Source organism: Arctopsyche grandis, chromosome 11 (assembly GCF_051622035.1).
Source record: "Arctopsyche grandis isolate Sample6627 chromosome 11, ASM5162203v2, whole genome shotgun sequence".
Classification (NCBI taxonomy): domain Eukaryota; kingdom Metazoa; phylum Arthropoda; class Insecta; order Trichoptera; family Hydropsychidae; genus Arctopsyche; species Arctopsyche grandis.
Genome location: NC_135365.1, coordinates 20,829,368 through 20,855,599, shown reverse-complemented (window position 1 = coordinate 20,855,599; position 26,232 = coordinate 20,829,368). Strand labels below are relative to the sequence as shown.

The 26,232-nt window shown below is 35.7% G+C and overlaps 4 protein-coding genes across 4 annotated transcripts; 1 reads left to right on the top strand and 3 right to left on the bottom strand.

The window, feature by feature from the left end:
• Positions 1-853: 853 nt before the first annotated feature.
• pit (probable ATP-dependent RNA helicase pitchoune) lies at positions 854-10,994 on the bottom strand. Its single transcript, XM_077440591.1, has 12 exons — positions 10,786-10,994; positions 10,157-10,258; positions 9,922-10,068; positions 9,579-9,839; positions 9,361-9,510; positions 9,122-9,286; positions 8,899-9,040; positions 8,519-8,678; positions 8,293-8,445; positions 8,043-8,213; positions 1,226-1,403; positions 854-1,132 (listed from the first exon to the last, which is right to left on the bottom strand). The coding sequence occupies exons 1-12, from the start codon at positions 10,883-10,885 to the stop codon at positions 951-953; spliced, it is 1,911 nt and encodes a 636-aa protein (XP_077296717.1). The 5' UTR covers positions 10,886-10,994; the 3' UTR covers positions 854-950.
• A 2,655-nt stretch (positions 10,995-13,649) lies between these two features.
• On the bottom strand, positions 13,650-16,747 carry Mpi (mannose phosphate isomerase). The gene is made up of 7 exons (XM_077440899.1): positions 16,679-16,747; positions 16,085-16,418; positions 15,868-16,009; positions 15,625-15,795; positions 14,600-14,767; positions 14,209-14,411; positions 13,650-14,142 (listed from the first exon to the last, which is right to left on the bottom strand). The coding sequence occupies exons 2-7, from the start codon at positions 16,400-16,402 to the stop codon at positions 13,924-13,926; spliced, it is 1,221 nt and encodes a 406-aa protein (XP_077297025.1). The 5' UTR covers positions 16,403-16,418; positions 16,679-16,747; the 3' UTR covers positions 13,650-13,923.
• A 326-nt stretch (positions 16,748-17,073) lies between these two features.
• On the top strand, positions 17,074-22,130 carry LOC143918813 (WD repeat-containing protein 36). Its single transcript, XM_077440882.1, has 8 exons — positions 17,074-18,127; positions 18,203-18,372; positions 18,447-18,683; positions 20,123-20,299; positions 20,558-20,753; positions 20,824-20,902; positions 20,974-21,136; positions 21,207-22,130. The coding sequence occupies exons 1-8, from the start codon at positions 17,082-17,084 to the stop codon at positions 21,911-21,913; spliced, it is 2,775 nt and encodes a 924-aa protein (XP_077297008.1). The 5' UTR covers positions 17,074-17,081; the 3' UTR covers positions 21,914-22,130.
• A 173-nt stretch (positions 22,131-22,303) lies between these two features.
• Positions 22,304-24,253, bottom strand: Ndc1 (Nuclear division cycle 1). Its single transcript, XM_077440884.1, has one exon. The coding sequence runs from the start codon at positions 24,192-24,194 to the stop codon at positions 22,566-22,568; it is 1,629 nt and encodes a 542-aa protein (XP_077297010.1). The 5' UTR covers positions 24,195-24,253; the 3' UTR covers positions 22,304-22,565.
• Positions 24,254-26,232: the final 1,979 nt, after the last annotated feature.

Below are 26,232 nucleotides of genomic sequence, written 5' to 3'. Positions count from 1 at the left end.
TTTGAAATGTCGAAATGTGGCAAAACCTACTTCGTAATGTATGTATGTATGTACATTATCACGAAGGAATTCAAAAGATAATTTTAAGCAACTAAAGCCACTCTGAACATCCCTTCGAGCAAATAATGTTGAGCTCGGTATGCAAGCAAGTATTTTAAGCAGGGTTGAATTCTGGATGAAATATTTCATTATATCAATCGACTTGTGCCAACTAATGGATCACTGAAACGTTGGAATGATTGAAACGCAACGATCTCGTTATTTTTCTAATAAAATATTCAGAAAAGACGCTTTTCGTAAAATAAATAAAAAAAATCGACACACGTTCGTTAGCCGAGCGGTGATATGTGGGTGGGTGTGCAACCTAAATGTATTTTTAAAACCATTGTTATTTTAGAAGGGAAGTATAGAAAAATACAATGGCGAAACGTTGGCGTTCGAGAATTAGTTTAACGACTTTGTAATTAGTTTAGAAACTCAATGAACTAAAACACGGGATGTAAATTATTCGCCAGATAGAAGATAATATAAAACACGTAGAATATTTCACATTAAGCTCAACTTAATTGGGTAAATTATATGAGACATTCACAAATTTCTTTGGTAATATCTCAAAGGCGTTTTCAATTATGTCCATCATCATCATCATCGACCGATTTGAGAACGAAACATGCGTGAAAATATATTCACCAGGTGTACAACTCCTCCTACTTCATGTTCCATGCTTATGAAAGCCATCTTCTATTATACATATATACACTTATGATTACGATCTTATTAATAACTGGTTACTATGCAACTGAAATGTTACCACTAGGTCAAGATTTTGTGAGCTTTATAACATACCGTAACGGAACTGAGAAAGGTTGTATTGAAATGTCAACAGCAGGTGTATTAAATAATAATATTTATTTTACATTTGATTTATAAAAATACATTATATCTAAGTTTTATCTTGTGAACTGTCGTCTGTCTGTTCTTCCGACAGATCCTGGCTTCGGTTGACGGTATATGGTAGTTCTTTCGTCTCTCTTGCCGCCTCCACCTGGATTATTCATTTTGTTGAAGAAACCGTAGCCTCCTCCTCCCGTCTTTTTGCGAGGACGGTCGTCCTTTTTGTTTCCGGATACACCTGTTAGAAAGTCTGTTAAGGAAAAACATCAAATATATTCAATGATAATAAAACAGTGGTTAAAATTGGTTTTTTTTCTTTTGAAAAGGATACGAAGATCTATAGAAGGCGGTGTTGTAAATCCGAAAGATTTTCCGACTTTCAACAGATCTATAGTGTCAACGTCGAAGATAGTCTTCAGTTGGTGCGAATCGTAAGCTCGTACATAGCTTTTGAATGCTTCTTTCGCCGACTGGTGCAAGAAGTAGTTCTTTGATATCAACTTTTCAAGCTGGAACAAATCGAATAAATGATTATTAATGCATCAAAACATTTCTGCCGACTTGAGATTCAACCAGTAGAATAGACTAGTGGTTAGCATATAATGCGTTGAACAAAGTGGTCACGGGTTCAAATCCCACTGGTTTCTGATGGCCAAACCTTGGATTTGTGATTCCAGGTAGATCGTTTCCTATCAGAGTTTGCCAATTTATCTGATTTTCATTGAAACCGTTTCAACAAATTGTCAAACTTACCCATTTTCACTCTTTACTCAAGTTTTCAGCAATCTCGAATTTCGCTGAATTGTATAAAATGCTGCAAATTTACAAATTTGACCATAGATGTCTCCGTGGATGTTAATTGATATGTATTTTTCTTCCTTTTTTTAAAATTCGATTAATCTATGTACATATGTACACTCGTCATTACAGATCACTCTAATGCGACGAGTGTACTATATAGATCAAGAAACACACCAAATTATATACATAATTCGAAATTATACATGACATCTATGGTGAAACATAGCAATACGATCAACAAACATTTATACAATACGATTTTTTACACAACAATCATCCACTATGGAGTGAAACCCGGCGAACCTTGAGATATAACATAATAACTAAAGATTTTGCGAGATAAATAGGGAGGGAAAGACTATTTTGAAGGAATCGTTTCAATGAAAATAAGAAAAATTGACAAACTCTGATAGGAAACGACCGACCTGGTCACAAACCAAGGTCTGGCCAACAGCAACCAATGTGACTCGAACTCGTAAACACCGACCATAGCAAGATATGCTAACTAGTCCATGCTGCTGGTTTTACTTTTCTTTGCATAATACTAATAATAATTGTATCAAATGTACAATGTTTCTGGTCAGGAAGGCGCATTAGGATTACCTTCCTTCCTGGTATAATTTTTTTTTTTTTTTTTTTAATTTATACCAAACCTTCCTGGTATAAATAAAAAATAACACAAATTTAAGAAAACGATCCATCATCATATATAAATGCAATAGGTTTTTGAGCTATTTTTCCTATTATGCTTTAGATTAACATTAGAATAATATAATACTGTAATTACTAACCAAATTAAATTAAAATTGTAAAATAGAAAATGATCAGTAGATCAGTAGCTATTAAAATAGATATAAGATGTATTGTGAACATAATTTCGTAATAATAAAAAGCATTTAAAAATCAAAAAATATATAAATGCAAGGGAACGAGGTGCGAGAACAAAAAGGCAATATTACATACATTCAACCATCCGCATGTACTAAAATCAACAGATTCGATGTATACAAAAAAGGTACGCGATTAATACATGTGTTAAGGACAAATTTTATGACAAAACATTCAGTGTTACAGAAATCTAAAGGAAAAAACCAACAAAAAGTGGGGGGGGGGGGTCTTGAATTTCAAACGCGACATGGAGTTAGGTCGTAAAGAAATGTGCAACACCATAATTCGGACATCGAAAGTGCAAATAATAAAAAGGCGACACATTCACAAGGTGTCCACGCTGGCCACGCACTCTTCTGGGTAGCACGTGGGCGCCGGTGAAAGACACACGTGGGCGAGACAACTCGTTCCCCGAGGGGGTACGTACATGTATGGTGAATTGTGATATGGACGAGTCAAGGCGATACAACTGGCTCGCACAGCCTTGTTATAAAATGCAACGGGTAGGTGGGTTGTTCGGCCACTTGGTCTATCCGGCAAAAGGCGCCGTGAATTATTACGCGACAATGAATGCACTTAGATAGGATGACGGATTGGTGGTGCAAGGTGAGTCATCGACGAGATCCTGTGCATAGGACTTGAGTGAATTGAATAATGGGGATAACGATAGTGAGACAGGATTGGGTGTAGAGCTGTTAGTTTAGAAAAAGTATAGAGCAGGGTTTGCCAAAATATGTTCCGCGGAACACTGGTGCTCCACGGAACTTGAATAAGTGTTCTGTGAAAATTTTGCAATGGTTTTATAGGCTGCAATGCACATTTAAACAACTTCTATCTCAAATTGAATGGCGAGTGATGGTAAATCTCCACTGATGTTTATGAATTCAAGAATCTAAGGACATACAGGCGGAGAGTTTGAATACGGAAATAAAAATTGTGGAAAAAGTATTACAATATAAGGTGAAAGTAATACAATTTTTAATACAACAGATAAAATTCAATTTCGGATTTCATCAGTTGAATGACTTAAATTTTAAAGTAGATGAAAAGCCAGTAGTTTTAAAGTAGATGAATTTTAAAGCCATTAAATGATTTCTGAGCGAGTTTGTCAGAAGAATACCCGATATGGCGAAACAAGTTATTTTTGTCTTACTTCCGTTTTTTACATCCTATTTATGCGGAGTAGAATTTTCTTATTATGCTCAACGTTCAAAGTGCAGGAACAAACTCGACGCATATATAAGAATTGAACTCACCTTTATTGTGCCTGATATCAAGAAGATTTGCAATTCAAGGACTAAAAATCATCAAAGTCGTTATAAAAGCTTTGTTTACTATATTTAAAAATATTTACGAAATAGATTAAAAGTGTTTTAATAATATATTTTATTTTATATTTAGCCAAATTTAACCCTTTGGCTGCTACGAGGTTTTTCAATGTCCAAGCGAAAAATGCTAACATTTGTAATTATTTTGAAAAAAAATAAATATAATATTTTTTTTTACATACTTACTTCGCCGAACACTCGTAATTTTTATAATACTTTATATACATTTTTAAGAAGCAGTCGTGGACTCGTGCTCTCTCTTTCTGTCTTGCTTTTACATGCGTGCGTGCGAAAGAGATACCTACATATATACACTAAATAAGTTTTGACGATTGTTTTCCGAGGCTTTATTCTTTTCAATAATCTATTTTTAGATATCGATGTATCCTTACAACATGCGATATATTCGAAACAGGTAGCGGTCTCTCTCTCTTTCTTTCTTGGTTTTAATTGTGTACGTGTGAGCAAGACACACAAGAATGCGAAGTTTCTAATAATCAAATAATTTTTCAACATGTATCATAAACATTTTGTATGCATTTCAGTTGCATTTGATTGATTGCATGAATTCGTGACGTCTCGTGACCTATATAATTGAAAGCGGATTTCTATTGTTTTTTGCCATTTATTTTAACTCTGCAAAATGATATCGGACAGTGAAAGTGATGAAAGCGAAATAATAGCTCCTCGCCGAGGAACTCGACAAATCAGCAGCTCTACTGATTCTGAAAATGAATTTATCGATAATAATCAATTCCCAAGTAATAACTCCTTATATGACATTGACAACGAACCCGAAATTAACTTTGATGATGAACCCGAAATTGAAGAGCTTTTATTTAAAAAATTGATAAATATTTATAAAGCTTGATTGAAAAATAAATATAAATACGTATATAAAAAAAATGTTTCGTGCCACTGATGCGCTGGTGGCTCAAAGAAAGTATTGAAATACGACAATTAATGACGTCAACAACGATCGTCGTAGCAATCTTCGCCGATTTCAAAACAACGATTTATCGTTGTTGTAGCAGTCAAAGGGTTAAAAATAAGCTTAGTGTTCCGTTAAAATTTCCGGGTTTGTAAAGTGTTCCATTGCATAAAAAAAGTTTGGGAAACCCTGTTATAAGAGAATATGACCCAATCTCATAGTTGATAGTTAAGTTTAGTATACATTATCCAAGGTAATGTGAAAGTTTTTCGTTAAATACATATCAAAGACGAGTTAGCTCGTGGGCGTATATGTATAAGCTCAATTGCACCGATATGATACTAAAGGAGCTCGCTTGAATATAATAGAAGTAGAAAGCGAAAGTGGATCTATAAAAGTTATATTGTATTGTGTGAAGGTTCATCTGTAGTATTTAGCAATCATCCTGCTGGACGTTGCTATGACCTGTTTCTCAGCTGGGGCTAAGAATGGGAATACATTAAGGCAGGTTCTGGATGAATCCTGTCAAGAAATATTGGGACTTGGACCGAAAGATAGACAAAGGTAAAAAATAAATAGTTGGGTAAAGCACCGTCTAAAGGTGTCTTCGTGTTGCTTTATTACCAATAAAATAAAGAAACCTTCGATTAAAATGAGAAAGTGTGAAAGCTTGTTATATAAAGTTTATATAGCCATAGCGTAGTGCACTTATCGAGCTTTGGCATACCAGTAGAGATCCTGGGTTCAAGTCCCGGCCAATTATGCTGTTGGCGAGATCTTGTGGTTATTAAAAAAACACAAATCGACTGTCTCTGTTGGAATTTTTCTAACTTAATTTTTGTGACAGATTCACTTTCTCACAAATTCTAGTTATAAGTATCTCGAATTTGTTAAATCTAAAATATATGCTACCTACATAATGTACATATTTCTCGCAAATTTACTTTGTATAAAAAAAATTGTTAGTAGGAATGTGGGAACATTATGAGGATTATCCACCGCCTAAAGTGCATTTGGGGGCTAGCAATGGAAGCCCCCCAATTGGCCTAGTGGTCGGTAGAATTTCTAGAGCCCTGAGAGCGTGAGATGCACTTAAAACTGTACGTGCCTAGACAATGGAGAGACAAACGCATCGGGGAAGCTGTAGTGAGCGATTTTCCCTTTATAAGGAGGTACTTGGGCCATATTAGATCATTAGTTAATGCACTAACCTATGCTTAGTGTTCTAACTACCTAAAACCTGTAACAAAGCAAGCAGCCGCCAGCCCGTACTACAACATCAATGCGAATTGGATTATATACAAAACTTTAGATCAATAGGCATGGAGTGAACTCCAAGGAACTATCTTTAAGATATTACCCACTACTACTATATTAGATCATTCTGGATCGAGTGCTGGCTACGCGTGAACCTCCTGAATCATTCAATAAATGATGTGAAGCAACTTTGGCGACTCATTTGGATCCTCAACCGAACCCTACGCAACAGTACTTATGTACAAAAACAATCTAACCATAAGTATCGTCTTGGATCATTCCTGTTATGACACAAATTATGGATGTACATGTACAGTAAGCCCACACATGTCGGTAAAATAATAAAGCAATCGTAAGATGAAAACATACAAAGAGGTATGCAGCACGTGTTGTTATTTTTTTTAGATAGTTTTGCACACGTAAAAAAAAGTCACTGCTAGGTCAAATCTGTAACGTTGTGTCTCTTTGCAAACCCCACAATGTTTTTGGTGATATTTTATCCTTGTATTGACCGGAGATTCCCAAATTTGAAAAAAATCTAAGGGAAACTTAAAAACTGAAACATTTGAAATGTGGATCTACAGAAGAATGCTACGTATAAGCCGGAAAAATATGATTAAAAAATAATGAGTGTTTTGTCTAGAATAAATTAAACAAAAAAAAATCGCCAAGACCATCAAGAGACGAAAACTTGAATACTTTGGTAACGTAATGCGACACCCTGAGACATATCAACTCCTGCATATCAAGAAGAGCGTTCTGGCTAAAAAACCTGAGGCAATGGTTCAACCAAAATACCACTGCACTGTTCTGGGTGGCGGCCATCATTAGAAATATGAATGCCAACGTCCGGTAACGGATAAAGCACTAGAAGAGGAGAAACTTGTCGAAATACTAAGATCTTACGAATTAACAATGATATAAAGACACGCCCATCACAGCTGGAGACCAAATAAGGTCTTGTGCCGCACTTTTGAGTGTGTTCTTACCATAAGTGGTTCAAAATCAACTTGAAAAATGTCGAACCCCATCTTAACCTTTCCACCGCGTACGACTACTATACATGTCCTAGCGAACATGCCCTCAGCGCGTGAGACACGCATAGATGTCTTGGAAGTTCCAACCTGTATAAGAGCCGTCTATTGTGTTAAAATTTTATAACTTGGTTGAAAATATTACTAAATGTATACTTTACCAAATTCAATAGATGGCAGTAGTCAAAAAAAATTCAATATAGGCTAAAATAATTTATAATATATTACAACCTATATTTATAGTCGAAAACGCGATAACAAAATCTGCAAAAAAGCAGCCGCGTACAGGGCATGTTCGCTAAATTTAGTGACGCGGGCAAAGGGTTAACAGACAAGTGAAGCTGATGAAAACGCACAACTTTCAAATTTCAAAACTATAAAGCAGACGAGATCGTGAAAACTTGATATTTTTTGTTTGATATCGTTGAATGCGAAGCTACGCTGAACTGTAATTAGTCTCCATTTGATTTACACTCGAATGGCATGCAGCCAAAGTTTTATACTAGCGAAGTTTTATCTTATGCCAAAGCAAACATTTTACATGAATAACTTGAATTTAAAAAAATGGCACGTTTTGTTCAAAAAAAAAAGCGTAGCAGAAATTTATTCAAAATAAATATATATATATGTCCAACAAAAAATAAAAACCTGTTCTACTGTACTATAATTCCAGGATATTGATATGAATAATTCAGCTGCCAAATTTTAAATCATGTGTTCTGTCTAATTAATTCGGTCAGCTTATCATATGCTAACCCTCCCCATTCAATGGGATAGTATTTGAAGAGATGTTATTTATTCAAAGAAACTCAAAAAAAGTCCCTTTAAAAGGAAATGGAAGGTTAAAGAAGTATGATCTTCTCTCTATATGTAAAAAAGTCAATAATATTCCAATATATCAAAGCATACCTGCAATTGAATGTCGGCAATCTTTGACCAGGAAAATTCGAATTCATTGAGGGGTACTTTGGCATGTTTCAAATATCGAAGGAAACCAAGTTCTTCAGGACGGAGAATGAGCAAAGCATGACCAGCCCCTCCGAGTCCACGAGCGGTACGTCCCACTCGGTGAATGTATTCCTATGATCAAAATAAAAGAAAATTTTAGTTTATGAACTAAAATATATACAAAGCGTGAGGTCATAATGAAAGTACGTACTTTTGGATCATCAGGTGGATCGAACTGAACTATCCAATCAACGGCAGGAATGTCAAGACCTCTTGCAGCAACGTCGGTGCACAATAATATACCACTGTCAGCATTACAAAATTGGAAAAAGGTAGTCGTTCTCTTCGTTTGCTGTTGTTTACCCTTAAATTTCAAAACATACCGATCAGAAACATGCATATATGTGTAGACTTTTACTATCATATAGTGAACTCACATGAATGGATAAAACGGGCAAATCGATATAATTAAACAGCTCGTGATGATATTTAACAGACATGCAACTGGAGAAGAAGACCATAACTTTCTTGCGCCGATTCTTCTTCAAAAATGTGAACAGTACTAATAATCTCTTCTCCGACGGACAGACAATGTATCTAAAAGTATACGAAAACACACATTAATATTCACAAATCATATTAAAATAATATAAACAAAGTTTTAAAGGATCAGATATCCGTTCTAAGACATATCAAATAGTGACTCGACAATTGGATGCACAGAAGTGATCGACGATTGGAGTTCTACTATCATATTCGCCTTATTGTCATCATTGGATATGCGAAAAAGTTTTAAATTAACATCAACGATGCATACCCTTGTTCCAAACCAGCGACGGTTGCAGTTTCACGATGATCATCGACTCCGACGTATATTGGTTCCTTTTTGAGAGCGAGATTCGTTAAATTTTTCGTCTTCTCTGATTGAGTAGCGCTGAACAACATAGTCTGTCTCCGTTCTGAAGTTGCAAAACAAAAAAAAGTTTGAATATGATCAAAATTATACTACAATAAGACGGAATTTGACATGTAATAAGTACTCGGTAAGAGATTGATGATTTGTTTCAACTCTTCTTCGAAACCAATATCCAAAATTCGATCAGCTTCATCAATTACTAAGCATTGCAAGTTCTTATAAAGGAAATCTGGAGTGTTTTGAAGATGATCGAGGAGACGTCCAGGTGTAGCGACGACAATATTGATACCTAGGATAATATACAATGCAAAATTCAGTATTTATTATGGTTAAAAACATATCATAACAATGCAGAAAACTTACCTTTCGATAGCTTTTGTTGTTCTGTAGCACGGCTAGCACCACCCATAATTAATCCGTATGTATGGTGATGATATTTCATCAATTCTTTCAACACTCCGAAAGTTTGCATTGACAATTCTCGAGTCGGAGATATAATTATACATCCAGTGCCTATTTATGAATAAATTTATTAAATATAAGCTAGCATTATTCTAAAGATTATATGTTAAATATATTACCATTGCGTGGCATGAATTTAAGTTTATAGATTAATTCGATTGCGGGTATCAAGAAGGCTAAAGTCTTTCCGGAGCCAGTTTGAGCAGCTCCGACTAAATCGCGACCTTCCAACAGAGATGGAATTGCTCTAGCTTGAATTTCTGTCATCGTTGTAAACTCCATATCCTTGATAGCCATCAAAGTCAAATCACACACTTTGTCTTCTAAGCAGCTGAATTTTGTGTCGGATAAAATGCTCAAGCTGACCATCGAACCCGGTACTGAAACATTCATAACATTTTATAAAGTATGCAATCATATAATAATAATAAAAAAAATCATACAAAACAATAAGAATAATACATTTTTTATTTATATCCTCAGTGTGTCCTAATTTCTCAACTTTTATATCAGTGGATTCGTCAGGATCATCTGCAATTTCTTCTGGAATTTCATTATCGGACTCTTCCGATTCACTTTTATTCTTCTTGCGTTTCTTTTTACGTTTTGCTGTTAAGAAAATTTACAAAATTAACCATTTATATATCACTCGATATATACATATATATTATGGTTTAATTAATACAAAAATACTCACAGGTTCCATCGTCTCCGTTTGATCTTTTGAGTGAGCCTTTCAAATCTTCCATTGTAACCAGTTTAACTTCTTTTGTATCCTCTGCTTCATCATTTTCTGTAACTGAAGAGTGGAAAAATTAATATCAACATATAAAACAATGCTGAGCGTAGATAACGAGAAAGTCCGATACAATATCATTAACTAAAAAGTGAACACTAGCAATAAAAAAAAAACAAGACAAAATTTTAATCAAACCATGAAGGAAAATCACTACAAGCGAAAGAACATCACCGATAGAATGCAATGAAAAAAATAATATCAATGCATTTTTTGGTAACTAGATAAGACTTGTAAACTAGGGTGATTGACAGCAAAACTTCAATCACATTTCTAATTCTGTAAGATCACAGCTAAAAAGACAGAGAGAGATCGAAATAAATATATAATACCACAATAGCTTCAACAATTGAAACTGTACGATTGAGAAGATAAGGTGACTTAATAGAATAAAGACATTGATCTACAGAAATGAAGGAGTATTTATATGAACAAGTATCCATATTTTGGTCATATTAGTAGAGTGCTACATGGTTACATTGACATGTGGTCACTTGTTTATAGGTTATGATAAGTTGATATGTCAATACCATCAAATTTGTTTTCCGTTTCTCTGTTCTTCAAGAGTTTCAGCTTCTTTTGCTCTCGCTTTTTGATCTTCCTCATCAGGATTTTGTCGGTGACCGACATGGTGAGGGAAAACAAAACCCCACGAACCACGCGCGTCGAGCCGACACTAAACAGCTACACGTGACGCAGGAGTACCAACTGGAATAGGCGCTGTCAAACTGCGACGCGTGTGTTGCCAGCTGCATAAATTTCAATAACAATTTAGGTTCTGCTAAATCTCTCGTTGATATTATCGCCTAAATAATAAAAGGCACATTTTTTCCACAATCTATTATTTATGATATTTTTCCTTCGAGTTATTATAGCAGCATAGCTCGGTCGTTAAGAGGGCTGGACACCAGCGCCTTGTCCATACAAACGTATTACACTTCTCCCTTCCTCAATTATGGCACTAGAGAAATTATTTTATAATATGCTATGGATATCTACCATTAGCATGCATCTGTGCTTTTTTTTTTGATTAGTTATTTTTTATAGGAGCTAGGAGCCGCCAAACATCTATAAAATCGCTTCTTTTTTACACCCACGAAAAGAGTCCAGCGTGCTTATATAACGGTCGATTTTAAAAAAAATACGCACACAGTTGCATAGAAAATATCTTTCTCATACCGATGATGAATTTATAAGTATATCTGCAGTGCTGCTGGTCAGACCTGGATATTTGTGACTCAGTGTCGATCGTTTCCTATCGGAGTTTACCAATATTCTCTGATTTCATTGTTGAAACGGTTCCCGATTAAAAAATTGGCTAAAAATCTTCCTATCTAAAATGTCACCACTATTTGAGTATGATTAATGTACAATAAATAGATGTCTCGTTAAATTGCGAGTTTTCAGTGTCTCGTAATTCAGTGACTTGTGTAAAAATGCTGCATTGTTTGTAACTGGCCAGGAAGGCGCATTGGGGTTTACCTGTAAGGCCTTCCTGGTATAAAATGTAATAAAAAAAATAAAGTCTACAATAATTTCGTTGAATATTGAAGCTGCACTTATCCTAAGCTCAAATATGCTTCGGTGATTAATCCGCAAAAAGCGATCTCGCAAACGTCACTAAAATCTTGATCGCTGAACATCTGGCACCGAAAAACTACATCAATCGAAAGTTAACCATGCGAAATATTGTACTGTAGGCATATAGTACAACTGAAATGATCTCATCAGGTCACTGCGACACAAATCCAGGAAAGTCATTAACGCATGGCACACGCTCGCTTCGTCAAAAGGTCGACACGTGTTTCTATACACGTATCTGGGAAACAAAGGAAGAACACACTGAACCCATAAAAACCACGAACTACGTCCAGGCGTATGAACCCATAAAACCACGCTCGCGAGTACCAAGAACAAAAGATGTGCACACGACACACTTCAACCCAAAACGTTTATAAAGCAACGCAGCAACCTCCACCGGGAGAGTGAGCCTCTAGAGTTCAACTAGATCACATCTCCGAAGAAACCTCTTCGTACATACAATAACCATTGTACCAATTGAACGCAAATAAACGATCCTCTTTCAAACTACACAACACGTGTTTCGTTAGACCGGGATACGGTCAACATACCTTCCCTGTCTTACACTGATGACCGCCGACTACTAAATTGGCGATCTACAGTACTAACGTGAACTCGAGTGCCAGTTATGATCGAGATTTTAGTGACTCGCGCGAGATCGCTTTTTGCGGAATAGTCCGTTTACCAAATATACATACATATTGTAATGTGAAAATTGGACGATCAATATTCGTCGACAAGTGAGTAGTAGCAATCGATCAATCTGTGATTTGGATTCAACAGCAAATGAGGTCTTGCGACTAATTAGCCAAAAGCTTTCACTGTGTCGAGTATATTTGAGTATTAAAAGGCAGCAAATCTCTCCATTTTATGTACACAATAAACTACTAATAATTATTTTTTTCATGCCTATTCATTTCAATTCAATAATATATACTTATGATCTAGTGATGAAAGGGAAACAGAAATAGAAATTGAAAGGGCACGAGTTTTTTTTTACTTTGAAATTCAAGTGATTGTAGGAATATAGCACGACTTGTGCTATTACGAATCAAAACCAGTGATCTCATCATCGATCCTGTACAAACATGCATAACTCAAGGGCAACGTCCCCTTCGACCATTCCAGAAGAAAGAGTTCATCACTCGATCGTAAAACGAACGAAACCCAACAGTGATGTCATCAGGCAACCGTAAAACATGTCTGAAAAGTCATTTACGCGTGGCGCTGACCCCATAGCTATAAACCACACGTGTACCGAAGACACGTGCCTCGAAAACAAGTCAACACGTGTCCTGGATACGAAGACAAAGCATCTGCACACGGCACGCTTCAAGCCAGAACGTATATAAAGCGACGCACCAGCTCCCAACACCAGAGTAGACCTCTGAAGTTCAACCAGATCACTTCTCTGAAGCTCAACCTCTTTGTACATACAATAACCATTGTAACAATTGAACAAAAATAAACGATCCTCTTACAAACTACACATGTGTTTCGGTCAACATACCTTCCCTGCCTTAAATGATCAATAAAAATAGATATTTTATTTGCGAAATGCGTAGCAAACGCCCACGCTAGTCTTTCTGTAGTTTATGCCGGATTCAGATTACAAAATAGATTCTATTGAAAATTTTTAGTCCGGCATAAACAACATAAAACTTACCTTCTACCTGGATTGTATCCAAATAACTTAATTTTAAAATCTAAGACACATGTTTGTTAAGATGTCCATCCAGTACTGAAGTCAGTGAAAATGAAATTTCGTAATTATAAGATAAAGAACGAAAAACAACAAATATTCTTGTATTTTAAGCTTTAATTTATTTAAATAATTTATTTATTGATTGTATATTATATAATACTTAGTTAAAAATTTCATAAACTTCATGATTCAAAAATAAAATTTAGATGATTTCTTTATAAAACCACAATAACGAATTTTATAACTATTTTAATATATAAATATAGTCCTTACATCAATAGCTGTATAAAATTGAGCACATTTTATTTATAATAGGAACTATAATATAAAATCATAGGACCAAAAAAAGTCACATCATAATTAAATCTTTACTTGTGACTCATCATTGAAAATTACACATAGCTTGGTATATAATCAAATCCTCACTGTCATCTTTCTTAGTAATCGTTAACTGTCTCGATGCTTTCAAGTATAAAACACTTCCTCTGACTATGTCCGTTTCTAAGCTATCGCTGACTTTGGCGTTGCCCGAAATAACCAATAATATACTAGCACTCGGTCTCATGATTGTGTTATAAGACGACGTAGAATTAGCAGGAATCTAAAATAAAATGAACATTAAAAATCTGAAACCAGAAAGTTTTACATGCATATGATCAAATATTACTCTTATTTCAGCTACTGCAAAATCTTTAACGGGCGGCCTCCAAACTTTAGTATAAGCATCCTCTGTTATTGGTTTGAAAATTATATTATCGACAGCTTGACTCTCGTAGATTAACATTTCGATCAATGTCGGCACGTCGATAAATTTTGGTGTGAGCCCAGCTCTAACAACATTATCGGAACATGCCATGCATTCAATACAATCTGAAAACACATTAAATATTTTTACATACTGGTTGAATAAATGTTATCATTAGATGCAGAATTTATATACAGGTTTTTCATTCCAAATTTATCCCTTATCCCAAAATTAGACCCTTTTCAAACCATTTCAATGTCAATTTGAAATGAAAAAGGGTCAATTTGGAATGAAAAATCTATATAAGTTTTACCTCCAAATAAATAAGCGTGGGGAACGTTAGGTCCGAGAAAAATAGCTTCGCCGGGTTTGAGTATGACGTAGTTCAAGAAGTATATGCACCAGCATCCACGATCACTGGGAAATTCACTATGCAATCTTTTCAATAGCTGGTATAAAAATTTATCTTGATACTCTTTGCCTATATAAGAGTGAGGTTCATTAATCACAATTTAATGCGTTGTTAATTTTACTTGAGAAAAAAAAAATATGATAAAAAGCTTCATGATTTATTAATCAGTAATATAATTTACTAGCAGAAAGGTCTATTCCTCGATTGCAATCATTGGAATAAAATTTTCAAGAAGTTCATTATATTTTCATTAACCGTTTGCTCGCGGCCGTTTTCTATGGAAGCTTTGGACCACAAGTCTGTTGCGCGGTTGTCTTCCATAGAATTTCTGAACTTTGCACGGGATTTTGAGGCTTATATGCGCCTATTTCAACTGTTTTAAGGTTCAAAATTGGTTGAATATATTACTGAGAGTTGAATGCCATCTATTCAATTTGCTTAAAATGAATATATACCAGTCAAAAATTAGTTTTTTGTGGAACCATACTGAAACCTCGTTTATGTGACGTCACGTCTTCATACAATTATGAAGAATTATTATTTGACAATTAATCCAAAACTACAAGATATATTATGTATTTTATTGTTTAAAATACTACTTTATGTGTCAATTAACATATCTGGTTACTTGGTAAATATTAAAATCTGTATTTATGGTTGATAACTCGATTGCCAAATTCGCGAAAATGGTGCCGTATACAAGGCTTATTCACTATATTTATTGCCGCGGGCAAAGGGTTAAAATGAAAATAAACTAATTTGTTTTTAACTTTCAAATAAAATAAACTATGTACATTGCAATAAGCAATGGGTTTTAAAAATTGATATTAACTTTGATTAATGTACACTTTAGCTAGGAAGTCAATATAAGTTGGTCAATCGTTTACAATGAACCATCAATTGTATTCCAATATATTTATACGTACTTTCACCTTCGGCTCGCTTTAAAAACTCAATTAAAGTTTTATCAATAATCGTTGTATCGCATTGCATCAGCTGTCGAAAGGCTTCCTTCAGATAAACCTTGTTGTCTGAATCAGCGGACAACAAATTTTTGCACAATTCCTCTCCTAATACAGTCTGCAATTCGGGTAGTTCTATAAAATATCATTGATCATTTAAGTGTAATTAAAAAAAAAAGAAATCATTAAATTCAACTATGATAAAACCTTTTAAGAAATACTGAATTTCATCAATACTGCGAAAACCACACATAGCTTGGAACGGCGTTAAAGCAATAGCCAATTCTGGTTTGTGGTTTGGATCCTTATATAAATCTGGCCTGCTGATATGTAATTCTTCAGCGTGTTTCTAAAATTGATATTGTAGACTTTTTATAGATAAACAATGGTTCTAAAAGTATTATGTATAGTTCAATAAACTCACTTTATTCGGATGTGCCTGAATAGAAAGAGCTTTCCTTACAGATAGTACTTTGAAAAGGAACGGCAATTGATCTCCGAACTCTTTACGAACGTCTGACCCTAAAGAATCCATGTTTCTTTGCAGCCACACAGAAAGGCTTTCGTCGGTGTCGACTACAAAGCTCGGTCCGTTCACATGCGTGCCCATCCATAGTTCAGCGTACGGCTTGCTCTCGTCCACGGTGATAGATTTGCTGCATATTGCTGCTAAACGAGCTACTTCACTCTCATGTCCCAGTTTACCCCAGTCGTAGTTCTGCACTGAACATTGCAACTCCATTGTATTTGGATTAATACTGAAAAATGAAAAAAAAAAATCGATTGAATCGTGTCAATGAACGACGTGTAAAAGGAATGAAAACATATACTTGAAAGTTGATAGCCTTGTATACCATACGCCTTATCAATGAAATGTAATCAACGAATAATTACTATAAAATTATAAGCGTAAGCCTTATCAGTACGGCAAAAATGATATATGTTATTGTTTTTGAAGAAATGTTGATAATTTATGGTGAGTTTATATTAAAGGATTTAAGTATTAATAATTATTTACTATCAGAAAAGGGGAGTTGAATGCGAGCAACACGTACTGGTTTAGCGGTCGCAATGTCAAACAGTGGACAGAGAGGCAACTTATAAAGACTCACTGGGGCAAGGACTTTATTCATGAGCTCAATTAAAATGAAATATATGTCTACTTCAATATATAAAATCATATTAATATAGTCAAAAGTAATTTTATGACAAAAATATTGACAAATTTTTATAATAAAATTATGGAATTATTTTTTATTCAGTTCTAAAACAATCATATGGTATTATTTCGTAATGTAGTGATAATAAAATATAATTATAATAGAAATACGTGTATTTTAATAATAGTTTATTTGAAAAAAGCAATTTTACTACAAATTAAAAATATGGTACATGGTCGAATAAAACGGTGCCAAGTGTAAATGAACCAGTTGACATGTTGTGACAGTACTCTCACGTGCGCGCAACATAACCTCACAATGTGGGCCGCTCAAACCGGCGCAGAGGCTGACGGGGGCGAAAGCGCAAGTGAAGGGGGGCGCAGTCGCATATTTTTAGGATGTCGTGCCTTAGGAACGGTCAGTGGGTCGATTCCTGTGGTGGCACGTTACGTCAAAAGACGACGAGAAACATTGCTGGTGACGGCGGCTGGCCGCTGCTTCAACACTTACGGAGCGGCTCATCTCAGTCTTCTCGCCGTAAGCGGGGCTCATCCTCACAACATCACCTGCCTAGCAGGAGATGCCTATCACATATACAGCTCCTGCGGGAACATCATATATGCATGGCGAAGAGGTAACGAGCTCAAACACACATACAAAGGACACGAAGCAAATGTTCATCTGTTGCTTCCGTTCGGACATGTACTCGTCTCCATCGATCAAAGCAGCACGCTTAAAGTTTGGTACATCAAAGAAGAGGAGCAATACCTCGAGCTTACCTTCGACAATAAAAACTTTCAAATTACAACGCTCATGCATCCGAATACCTACCTCAACAAAGTACTCCTCGGAAGTAAACAAGGCAGTTTGCAGCTATGGAATATTAAGACTTCTAAGCTTGTACATACTTTTAACGGTTGGGGTACGTCTATTACTGTTCTGGAGCAAGCTCCAGCCATTGACGTAGTTGCTATAGGCATGGCCGATGGTAAAATTAAACTTCACAATATAAAAGTCGATAAGACTGTTATGCAGTTCGTTCAAAATTGGGGCTTGGTTACGAGTATTTCGTTCAGGACTGACGGTCATCCTTTCATGGTATCGGGCAGCACTAAAGGTCATTTGGTCATGTGGAATTTGGAAGAGAAAAGAGTCGCATCGCAGGTAGAAAATGCACACGATGGAAGTGTCGCTGGATGTGTTTGTTTCCCGTCGGAGCCTATTATAGCGACGAATTCTGGAGATAATTCGTTGAAGTTGTGGATTTTCGATATGGCAGATGGTGGTGCTAGATTGTTAAGGATAAGGTGAATATACATACAGGCATTAAAACTGTTTCGAAGATGTTTTATGAGAGTTTTTGATTATTATTTTTTTAACAGGGAAGGTCACAATGCTCCACCACGTTTTGTTCGATATGTAGGCACTGACGGAAAGACTATATTATCTGCTGGAGCAGACAGTACGATGAGGATTCTCTCTTCAGCAGCTGGACATCATCCAGCCAGTCTCGGACGTGCTTCGTTCAATAAGAATCTTTCTAAGAAAAAAAGTATAAATTGATTCCGTCAATGTGATGTATGTTAACAATTTTAATAATGATTGTGTTCTATCATTCTGTTTCAGAAAGTAACGTATATGACAATTTAACGATGCCTCCGATAGCCAGTTTTAGCTATTCAATGCAACGTGACAAAGAGTGGGACAGTATTGCTGCCGTACACAATGGATTGAATATAGTTACGACATGGTCTTTGGATAAAAAGAAAATGGGAAGTCACAAAATAGCACCTGAAAAAATGCCAAACAGTGTGACGGCAACTTGTGCTACTGTTTCCCACTGTGGAAATTTTGTTTTTATAGGTACATACATAGGTTTATTAAGTTTAATATTTGAATTGTTTATATCAATAGAAAATAGTAGAAAATTGACAGCTGAAACGTAATAAGGCACTTGTTTGGTTATACGGGCGCACCTAAGCAGTGAGTAAATTCACTTAAACTAACGCATACAAATACACGATAGTTATACGAATGACCTCTAGGTGTCGTAAACAGTTTTAGTAAAGTGACAGTACGCAAGCAATATGCGCAAATATATACATAGATATTGGGATTGCGTTATCGGCTTAGCAAATTACAGGTAAATTAAAAAAAATTTCACCATCGGTAATTACTGGAATTTTTTTATCGCAAAATATATATGCATATATTACATATACATACATATATGTATTATTTATATTATTAATATTATCGCGAATTAAATTTTGACAGTTCTCTTATAGCACCATTGATGTATTCGTGACAGTGGCTACACTGATGCATGCTTAAGAGTGGCAACACAGACCAACCAAGTCAGAAACCAAATTATTGCGATCAGACGGTTTTTTAAATTATGATTATTAACCTTTCCACCGCGTACGACTACTATACATGTCCTAGCGAACATGCCCTCAGCGCGCGAGACACGCATAGATGTCTTGGAAGTTCCAACCTGTATAAGAGCCGTCTATTGTGTTAAAATTTTATAACTTGGTTGAAAATATTACTAAATGTATACTTTACCAAATTCAATAGATGGCAGTAGTCAAATAAAATAAATATAGGTTGTAAAATTCAAAAAAATATTACAACCTATATTTATAGTCGAAAACGCGATAACAAAATCAGCAAAAAAGCAAAGGGTTAATTATTACGAATGGACTTTTTGTATTTATATGACATTATTCAACTAAAATTTATTTTTAACTATTTAAGCTAACGTTCTTGGGAAAAGTAACCATATACAGTTATCTAATCCACATAATTTTTCTTTCATTTACCGGTAAAACCGGCAAATCGGTTATTAAATTATTTGCTGTTGCCGGCAAATTGCAATCCGGTATATGTAGGTGTGTGCATATAATAAAATTATTATATTTGGGTAATGCGGTTTAGATTTTATCGATTTTATTTGATGTAACGACAATCACTGGTTCTGGTTGCATACTATCACTTTACTGAAACTGTTTGAGACACCTATTGGCCATTTATGTAACTGCCGTGTATTTGTATGTGTCGGTGTAAATGTTCGATGCTAAGATGCGCCCGTATAAACAATAAGTACACATAATAATCTTTACTGATTTCGAATCCATGAGTGTGAATATAATATTATCGAGTTTGTTGAATTTAAAAAAATAAATCTATTTCATTATTGTATTTGTTCATATATACATATGTAGGTTTGACTCGGTAACAATCTTTAGTTATTAGTCAAATTGTTATAGAAAAAATCTAATATATGAAATGGTTTTCAGGATACAGCAACGGTGAAGTGTATAAATTTAATATGCAATCTGGTATAATGCGAGGATATTGGAAGGGGCCAGAAGGTTCGCAGTTACTTCCTATACGCGGAATAGAAACGGATCATTTAAATAAACGCTTAATTACCTGTCTTGACAATCGTCTGAAAGTGTGGCATTTTAATGAAAGTAAGTCAAATTAACTACAAAAAAGCTGTAAACATATACTGTAGCAATTTTGCATTGGTAACTCTTTAGTTACAGTGTCTATGTACATATGTAAATACATATTGCATTCAAATATGTATAATATATGCTTTTTATTAAATTCTTTTCATTTTCTGTATACATTAACGTTATTCGTTTACAAAATAAAAATCCGAAGACTAATCAGTCGATTGGATTTGCAAAAAAAGATACATAATTTGGCATGTTTTATGATTGTAGCAAAATTACCAATCAAAATAGTAAAACTCAGCGAAGCTGTATCTTTCACACGATGTCACCGAGAAAGTGGACTGATTGCTCTCTGCAATGAAGACTTCTCCATGTCTGTCTTCGATATGGATTCCGTGAAAATAGTGAGAAAATTCAACGGACACGCTTCTAAAATCAACGACGCTTGCTTCAGTCACGATAGCAGGTTCATTTCGACAATTTTAAAACATCTACACATGTTTTTAAAACTTTCTAATACAAATTTAATATTCCAGATGGCTTTTATCGACGGCTATGGATTGTACAATTTGCACTTGGGATATTCCCACCGGTCAGCTCATAGATATTTTCAAGGTCAATATTATACAAATCAAATATAATACTATATTATCTGTGATTTTAATTCTTCGAATGAAAATTTGCAGATTGATATTCCGTGTACATCGTTGAACATGTCTCCAAGTGGTGACTTCCTCGTGACGACACACGCCGGTCAATTAGGCGTATATTTATGGGCTAACCGTACATTATATGCGCACGTCAACTTACGTCCTTTAGATATTAACAATATTACAATTCCGACTTTAGGTAACATAGGTCAAATTTTAGTATCAATATTGATTTAGTATAGTTTGTAATGTTTTTATTATTCTTATAGATCTACCGACGTTAGCATATGATGCACCTAAAGAAACCCTAGAAGAGTTTGAAGCTTTGAATCTGAACGACGATGGCGAATTTAAATCACCCGAACAAATTAGCGACGAGTTGATTACTTTATCGAACTTACCGACATCTCGTTGGCAAAACTTACTCAATATTGATATTGTGAAGCAACGCAACAAGCCGAAACAACCTCCGAAGACTCCGAAAGCGGCACCCTTCTTCCTGCCGACTATTCCCAGCCTCGAGATCCAGTTCGATCTCGACGATCCCGACAAAGATAAAAGTAGTAAAATGTTAATCCCCGACTCATTCAGCAATTTGACTGTTTTTGGAAAATGTTTAGAAAAGACAATAGACTCTGATGACTTTTCGGATTGTATAGATAGGATAAAGGCACTCGGTCCGTCGATGATTGATTTTGAAATCAATAATATGTCGCCGGATAATGGTGGATCTGTAGAGGTGATGAATCAATTCATGCTCATGATCAACGGTATGTTTAAGAGTAATAGAGATTTCGAATTGGCTCAGTCGTATTTGAGTTTGTTCCTCCGAGTGCACGGTTCGGCTGTCGTTGAATCGACCGAGTTGAGGGAAACTCTGGTAGAGATCGAGAAGAGTCAAGTGAGCGGTTGGGAAAAGTTACAAAATATGCTCTTTTACAATTTGTGTGTAGTCAAGTCTATAAAAAATATGTAAAATCTAATGTAAGGAAAATTAAATATACGATTTTTAATTTAGAAAAATATTTTATTTTACTTATCACATATGTACATACATAGAAAAATATAAATAACATACAAATGACATAAAAAACGATTTCAATGCTTATATTATTTTTTTTTAAACTAATAAGTGTCATTTTCTATATAGAAAACGGTACTTATCGGTTAAATGGGCGCATCAAGTGTACACACTTACAAATACACAGCAGTTACATAAATGTTCTATAGGTAAGTGCAAGTGTATATACTTGATACTCGGATGCGCCTGTATAACCAACAAGTAGCAAAAAACATAAAGGTCGTTGTTAATCAAGCATTAGTGGAACAAGCTTTACTTTATTCATTAATTATGGTTATAATATGGCATTTAATCTAAAAAAAAAAACAAATTAAATACTAACAAACACATCTAAGTTATTAGACTAGATTTGCAGGGGTTTTGATAATTAAACATAATTCCGTTTAAAGGATCCAATGCATACAAGTAATATTTTGATTTCTCAAACTAATTTGATTTTATGTAAGTTGCAGTTGTCAAAATATAACTAACGTCGATTAGATCATTTTTGCAAAAATATATCTTGTATAAGAGACCAAATTCAAATTTTCATCAAAACGAGTAATCATTAACCTTCTCTAAAATTGATGAATGGCTGTAACAGTAAATGTATATCACTATCTAAAACAATATCTTGCATATAATCCTTAAAAGAAATCGTTATTTTATAGATGCTTCTTTTGATGGCCGATTTGAGCTCGTTCAACATCTGAATAGGAGTCGAGTCTTGTTTTAAATTCTTCCTGTTGATCATACCAGACTTGGTCAATTTATCCAGGGCGAGCTTCAACTGCAGCAGGGACGTGATGATACGAGCAAGATCGTCCTGTACAACACCGTAAACGTCCTCGTCGAGAGAAGCTGTCGCCAAATGAGCAAACCCTTGCGAAACCTTCGCTATGACCTGACCCCTGTGAGCGACATGCTTGATCTTTATATCGGTCAGCTCTCCGAAGAAGAAGTTAATCCCGGGCTTCTTACAGAGATTATTCACGAACGAGCGAAACTCGTCTCTAACCATATCCTTGAACGGTTTGATCTCTTCGTTCGATATTACGAATTGATTCATCGAATTCGGAGACAGTGGAGACTGCGGTGGTGACATTGCCAGGTTTCTTAAGCTGTGATGTTGGAACGGTTCCGGCGATAGTATCAATTGATGAACTTTAGCCGATTTGTTCTCTTCAGCTTGTTTAGTATCGCAAGTTATGCTCTCTATGCTGAACGTGTATGCATTTATTATATTGATACATTCGTTGGAGAGATTCTTCCAGTTTGTAGGATGGCCTCCAGGTAGCGATAAGCTGAATATTTGCTGTCTCCGTTCACGGTCGCTGTACGCCAAGTATAGCAGATCTCGTGCAGCTAACTTATTGAGTATCTCAACATCGCCTGATAATTCTTGAGCCAGTGTAGGAATATTGTCTGAAGATTCAATCGGGAATTTCAAATGTTCCGTTAAGTATATATCAAAGGATAGCAGCGCAAAGTATACAGTAGAAAGAAATAGTGTCGAGTTGAACCATAAGTAAATAATTAGTGGGAATGATAGCGTTGAAAGCAAGCCGTCTAGAGGTTCATCGTCTAAGTTAGCGTTGTATATATATAAAGTTGCGTTGCGGAATAGATGCCCCTTCCAATAGTAGAACAATGCTGTGAATATGATAGGCGTTATAGAATCATACATCGCTCTTTTCAGTGTAGGATATATTGAGAGTTTGATACGTATAAATTTTCTTTGTTCGACGAGTGGAAAGTTTACAATGGGATCGTCGAATACGTAGGTTTTCAAGTAATAGTAGACTCCGTTGAAGATTCCGGCAAACAGTATGAGCAGGCTCTGTTCGTGAAGGCATTTGTTTGTAGAGTTGGGACAGGTGTGAGTGAGGGTCAGCTTGAGCGTGGCCAGACAGGTGAGTGAGGTTAGCAGGCCGTAAGTGGCGTGCAGGAGTATAGTGGCCGCTCTCAGAGGCCTCAGGAGTGAGAGAACTCGGCCCGTTCGGTGTGTGGGTGGCGGAGGTGCTCTGGTCAGGGTTGTGCTGTTGACAAGTGCTGTGGTCGTGGCCGTTGCAGCGGTCAGGAGTAGGGTGAGGGGCGCAGCGCTGGCGCCCCCGGCCAAGACGGCTGCGCCCCCCGCGGCTAGGGCTGCTCTTCCGCAGCGCCGACGCACTACGGAACGGCATTCTTCTACAGACATCGTTTATTAGTCGGTTACTACTGTGTCAGCCGCACGTTGCAGCTGTCACATTTGAACTGATCAGTGCTGCCATTTGTAAATGCTACACATTTTAGTTGTGGCCAACATAAAAAAGTAAGAAGAGGTATGTAAAAAGACAAATATTGGCTTTTCATGACTCAAAAACTATTTTTATGTGGGCTGTGAGCCTTGGAAATTCAATTTTACTTTTTAAAATCAAACTTTTCAATTTTTTCAATAAAAAAAAATAAAATCCTATAAAGGTTTATTCATACTTAACAGCATTGCACGGCTTCAGCATTGCACGACTCCGTTTCAAATATGTCATTTTATTACATTTCTATTCATATCTACCTACACGTCACGGTCACGAAACGTTTACAGCAATTTGGCCGAGTGCAAGGCAAAATCGGCTTACTTATACATTAGAGGCCATGACGATACGGCACAATATTGTTTACGTCGTATTGTCGAGTACTTGCAATATGAATGCATACACGTGCATTCGTAGCTACGCGTCAGAATACAAGTCACCAAAAATGTTTAGACGTTTATCGAACGAAAAATTATGTATAATCACCCTGTTGTTGGAAGAAGAAGCTCAAGAAGGCAATAAAAAAGCACGGAGGCGTTTTGATGTGCATCCCATGTTAAAAAATAGAAAAACTGGAGGAGAGTTTTGGACACTGTATAAGGAGCTTGTGGATGATGGACAAAATTTTTTTAAATATTTCCGTAAAAAATTTAAATATTTGCGCCAAAACCATGTCGAAAGATTGAATAGTTGTCAACTATCACTATCGATAATTGGTCCAAAACAGCAAAGCGGCAGACTCATGGCACGTAATTCGCGTGTATATTTCCACGATGGCCAAAAAAACGGATACGATACGTTGACGGATGTTGCTGTAAGGTATGAACAGGAAATTTCGGGTACTGCTGTAAGCCTGCCGTGGCGTAAACGTGACGGTTGATATGAATATACCCATACAAAATGTACCAAATAATACTTTTCGTACGGCCGGATACCTGCTGAAGTCGGTACGTGCTGACTAGGTATGAACAGATCTTAATATTAATGGGGGAGGGGGGTATTACTTAAGACATTAATGAAGATCGTGATTCTAGTAGCGTGGATTTCAAAACAGCTCGGACACACTACTGATTATCACTATACTATCCTATTACACTTTCAATACGGATCGCGATAGGCGTGGACCTGTAATAATATTGATAGTATAATATGCAAGGTTGTAGAATAGCCGGTACGCACCGGTACGGCGTCCCGCCACCTTTTGGGGCGCGATCACACAGCGAGGGAGCGGTATGCTGTACGCGGGATATTTTTTTTAGATAGTTTTAAACATACAAAAAAAACACGCTTATACGGCGTATGATACGCCGTATCGTGCGGGATTGGAGCGATCTCGATGAAATTCTATAGAATTATTTATACTAACTTGACAGTGATATATACCAATTCGTCGACCCTCGGACGGAGCTTGACAGTGATCGATAACGGTGTATCCCATATTTGCAAAAAAATATAGCAGAACTTGTCGGAATAATAAGATTATAGAAAATAAAAATTACATTAAGGATTTCAAGCTTTTATTGTTTAATAATTCAGTTTTAAACTTAATTAGTAAACAATTATATAACAACAATTGACTCGCAGTTCATAAGATCGGTACATTGCAGTTCATAATGTCAGAAAAATTAATAGAAGTTGTGCGACAGTACGAATGTGTCTATGACGTCAGATCCGTAAAATATAAGGACCAAAATATAAGAACGAACTGATGGGGTGTTAAACACAAAACTGCAATTGCAGTCACCACTTTATTTTTTATTAAGAACAAAGTATTTTTTATTTATACTTTTTATATTCAAGAAAGTGGTGACTGCAATTGCAATTCCAGACCGTAACGTGTCCCACACAAAAAAATCATAGATCTTTTAAAAGTAATATGTTAAAATGACTTCAATTTTTGGATTTTAATCATCGTTTTTGTAGATCAACTGTTGTATTCGGTTC

Bases quoted from the DNA above. Each gene is read 5' to 3' on its own strand.
- pit (XM_077440591.1), bottom strand. From the start codon at position 10,885: ATGTCGGTCACCGACAAAATCCTGATGAGGAAGATCAAAAAGCGAGAG. The intron at 10,069-10,156 runs GTGAGTATTTTT...TTTTCTTAACAG, and splicing joins AAACGGAGACGATGGAACCT to CAAAACGTAAAAAGAAACGC. The intron at 1,133-1,225 runs GTATCCTTTTCA...ACTTTCTAACAG, and splicing joins ACCGCCTTCTATAGATCTTC to GTGTATCCGGAAACAAAAAG.
- Mpi (XM_077440899.1), bottom strand. From the start codon at position 16,402: ATGGAGTTGCAATGTTCAGTGCAGAACTACGACTGGGGTAAACTGGGA. The intron at 16,010-16,084 runs GTGAGTTTATTG...TATCAATTTTAG, and splicing joins TTCAGGCACATCCGAATAAA to AAACACGCTGAAGAATTACA. The intron at 14,412-14,599 runs GTAAAACTTATA...ATGTGTTTTCAG, and splicing joins CCACGCTTATTTATTTGGAG to ATTGTATTGAATGCATGGCA.
- LOC143918813 (XM_077440882.1), top strand. From the start codon at position 17,082: ATGAACCAGTTGACATGTTGTGACAGTACTCTCACGTGCGCGCAACAT. The intron at 18,128-18,202 runs GTGAATATACAT...TTTTTTTAACAG, and splicing joins GCTAGATTGTTAAGGATAAG to GGAAGGTCACAATGCTCCAC. The intron at 20,754-20,823 runs GTTCATTTCGAC...TTAATATTCCAG, and splicing joins TGCTTCAGTCACGATAGCAG to ATGGCTTTTATCGACGGCTA.
- Ndc1 (XM_077440884.1), bottom strand. From the start codon at position 24,194: ATGTCTGTAGAAGAATGCCGTTCCGTAGTGCGTCGGCGCTGCGGAAGA.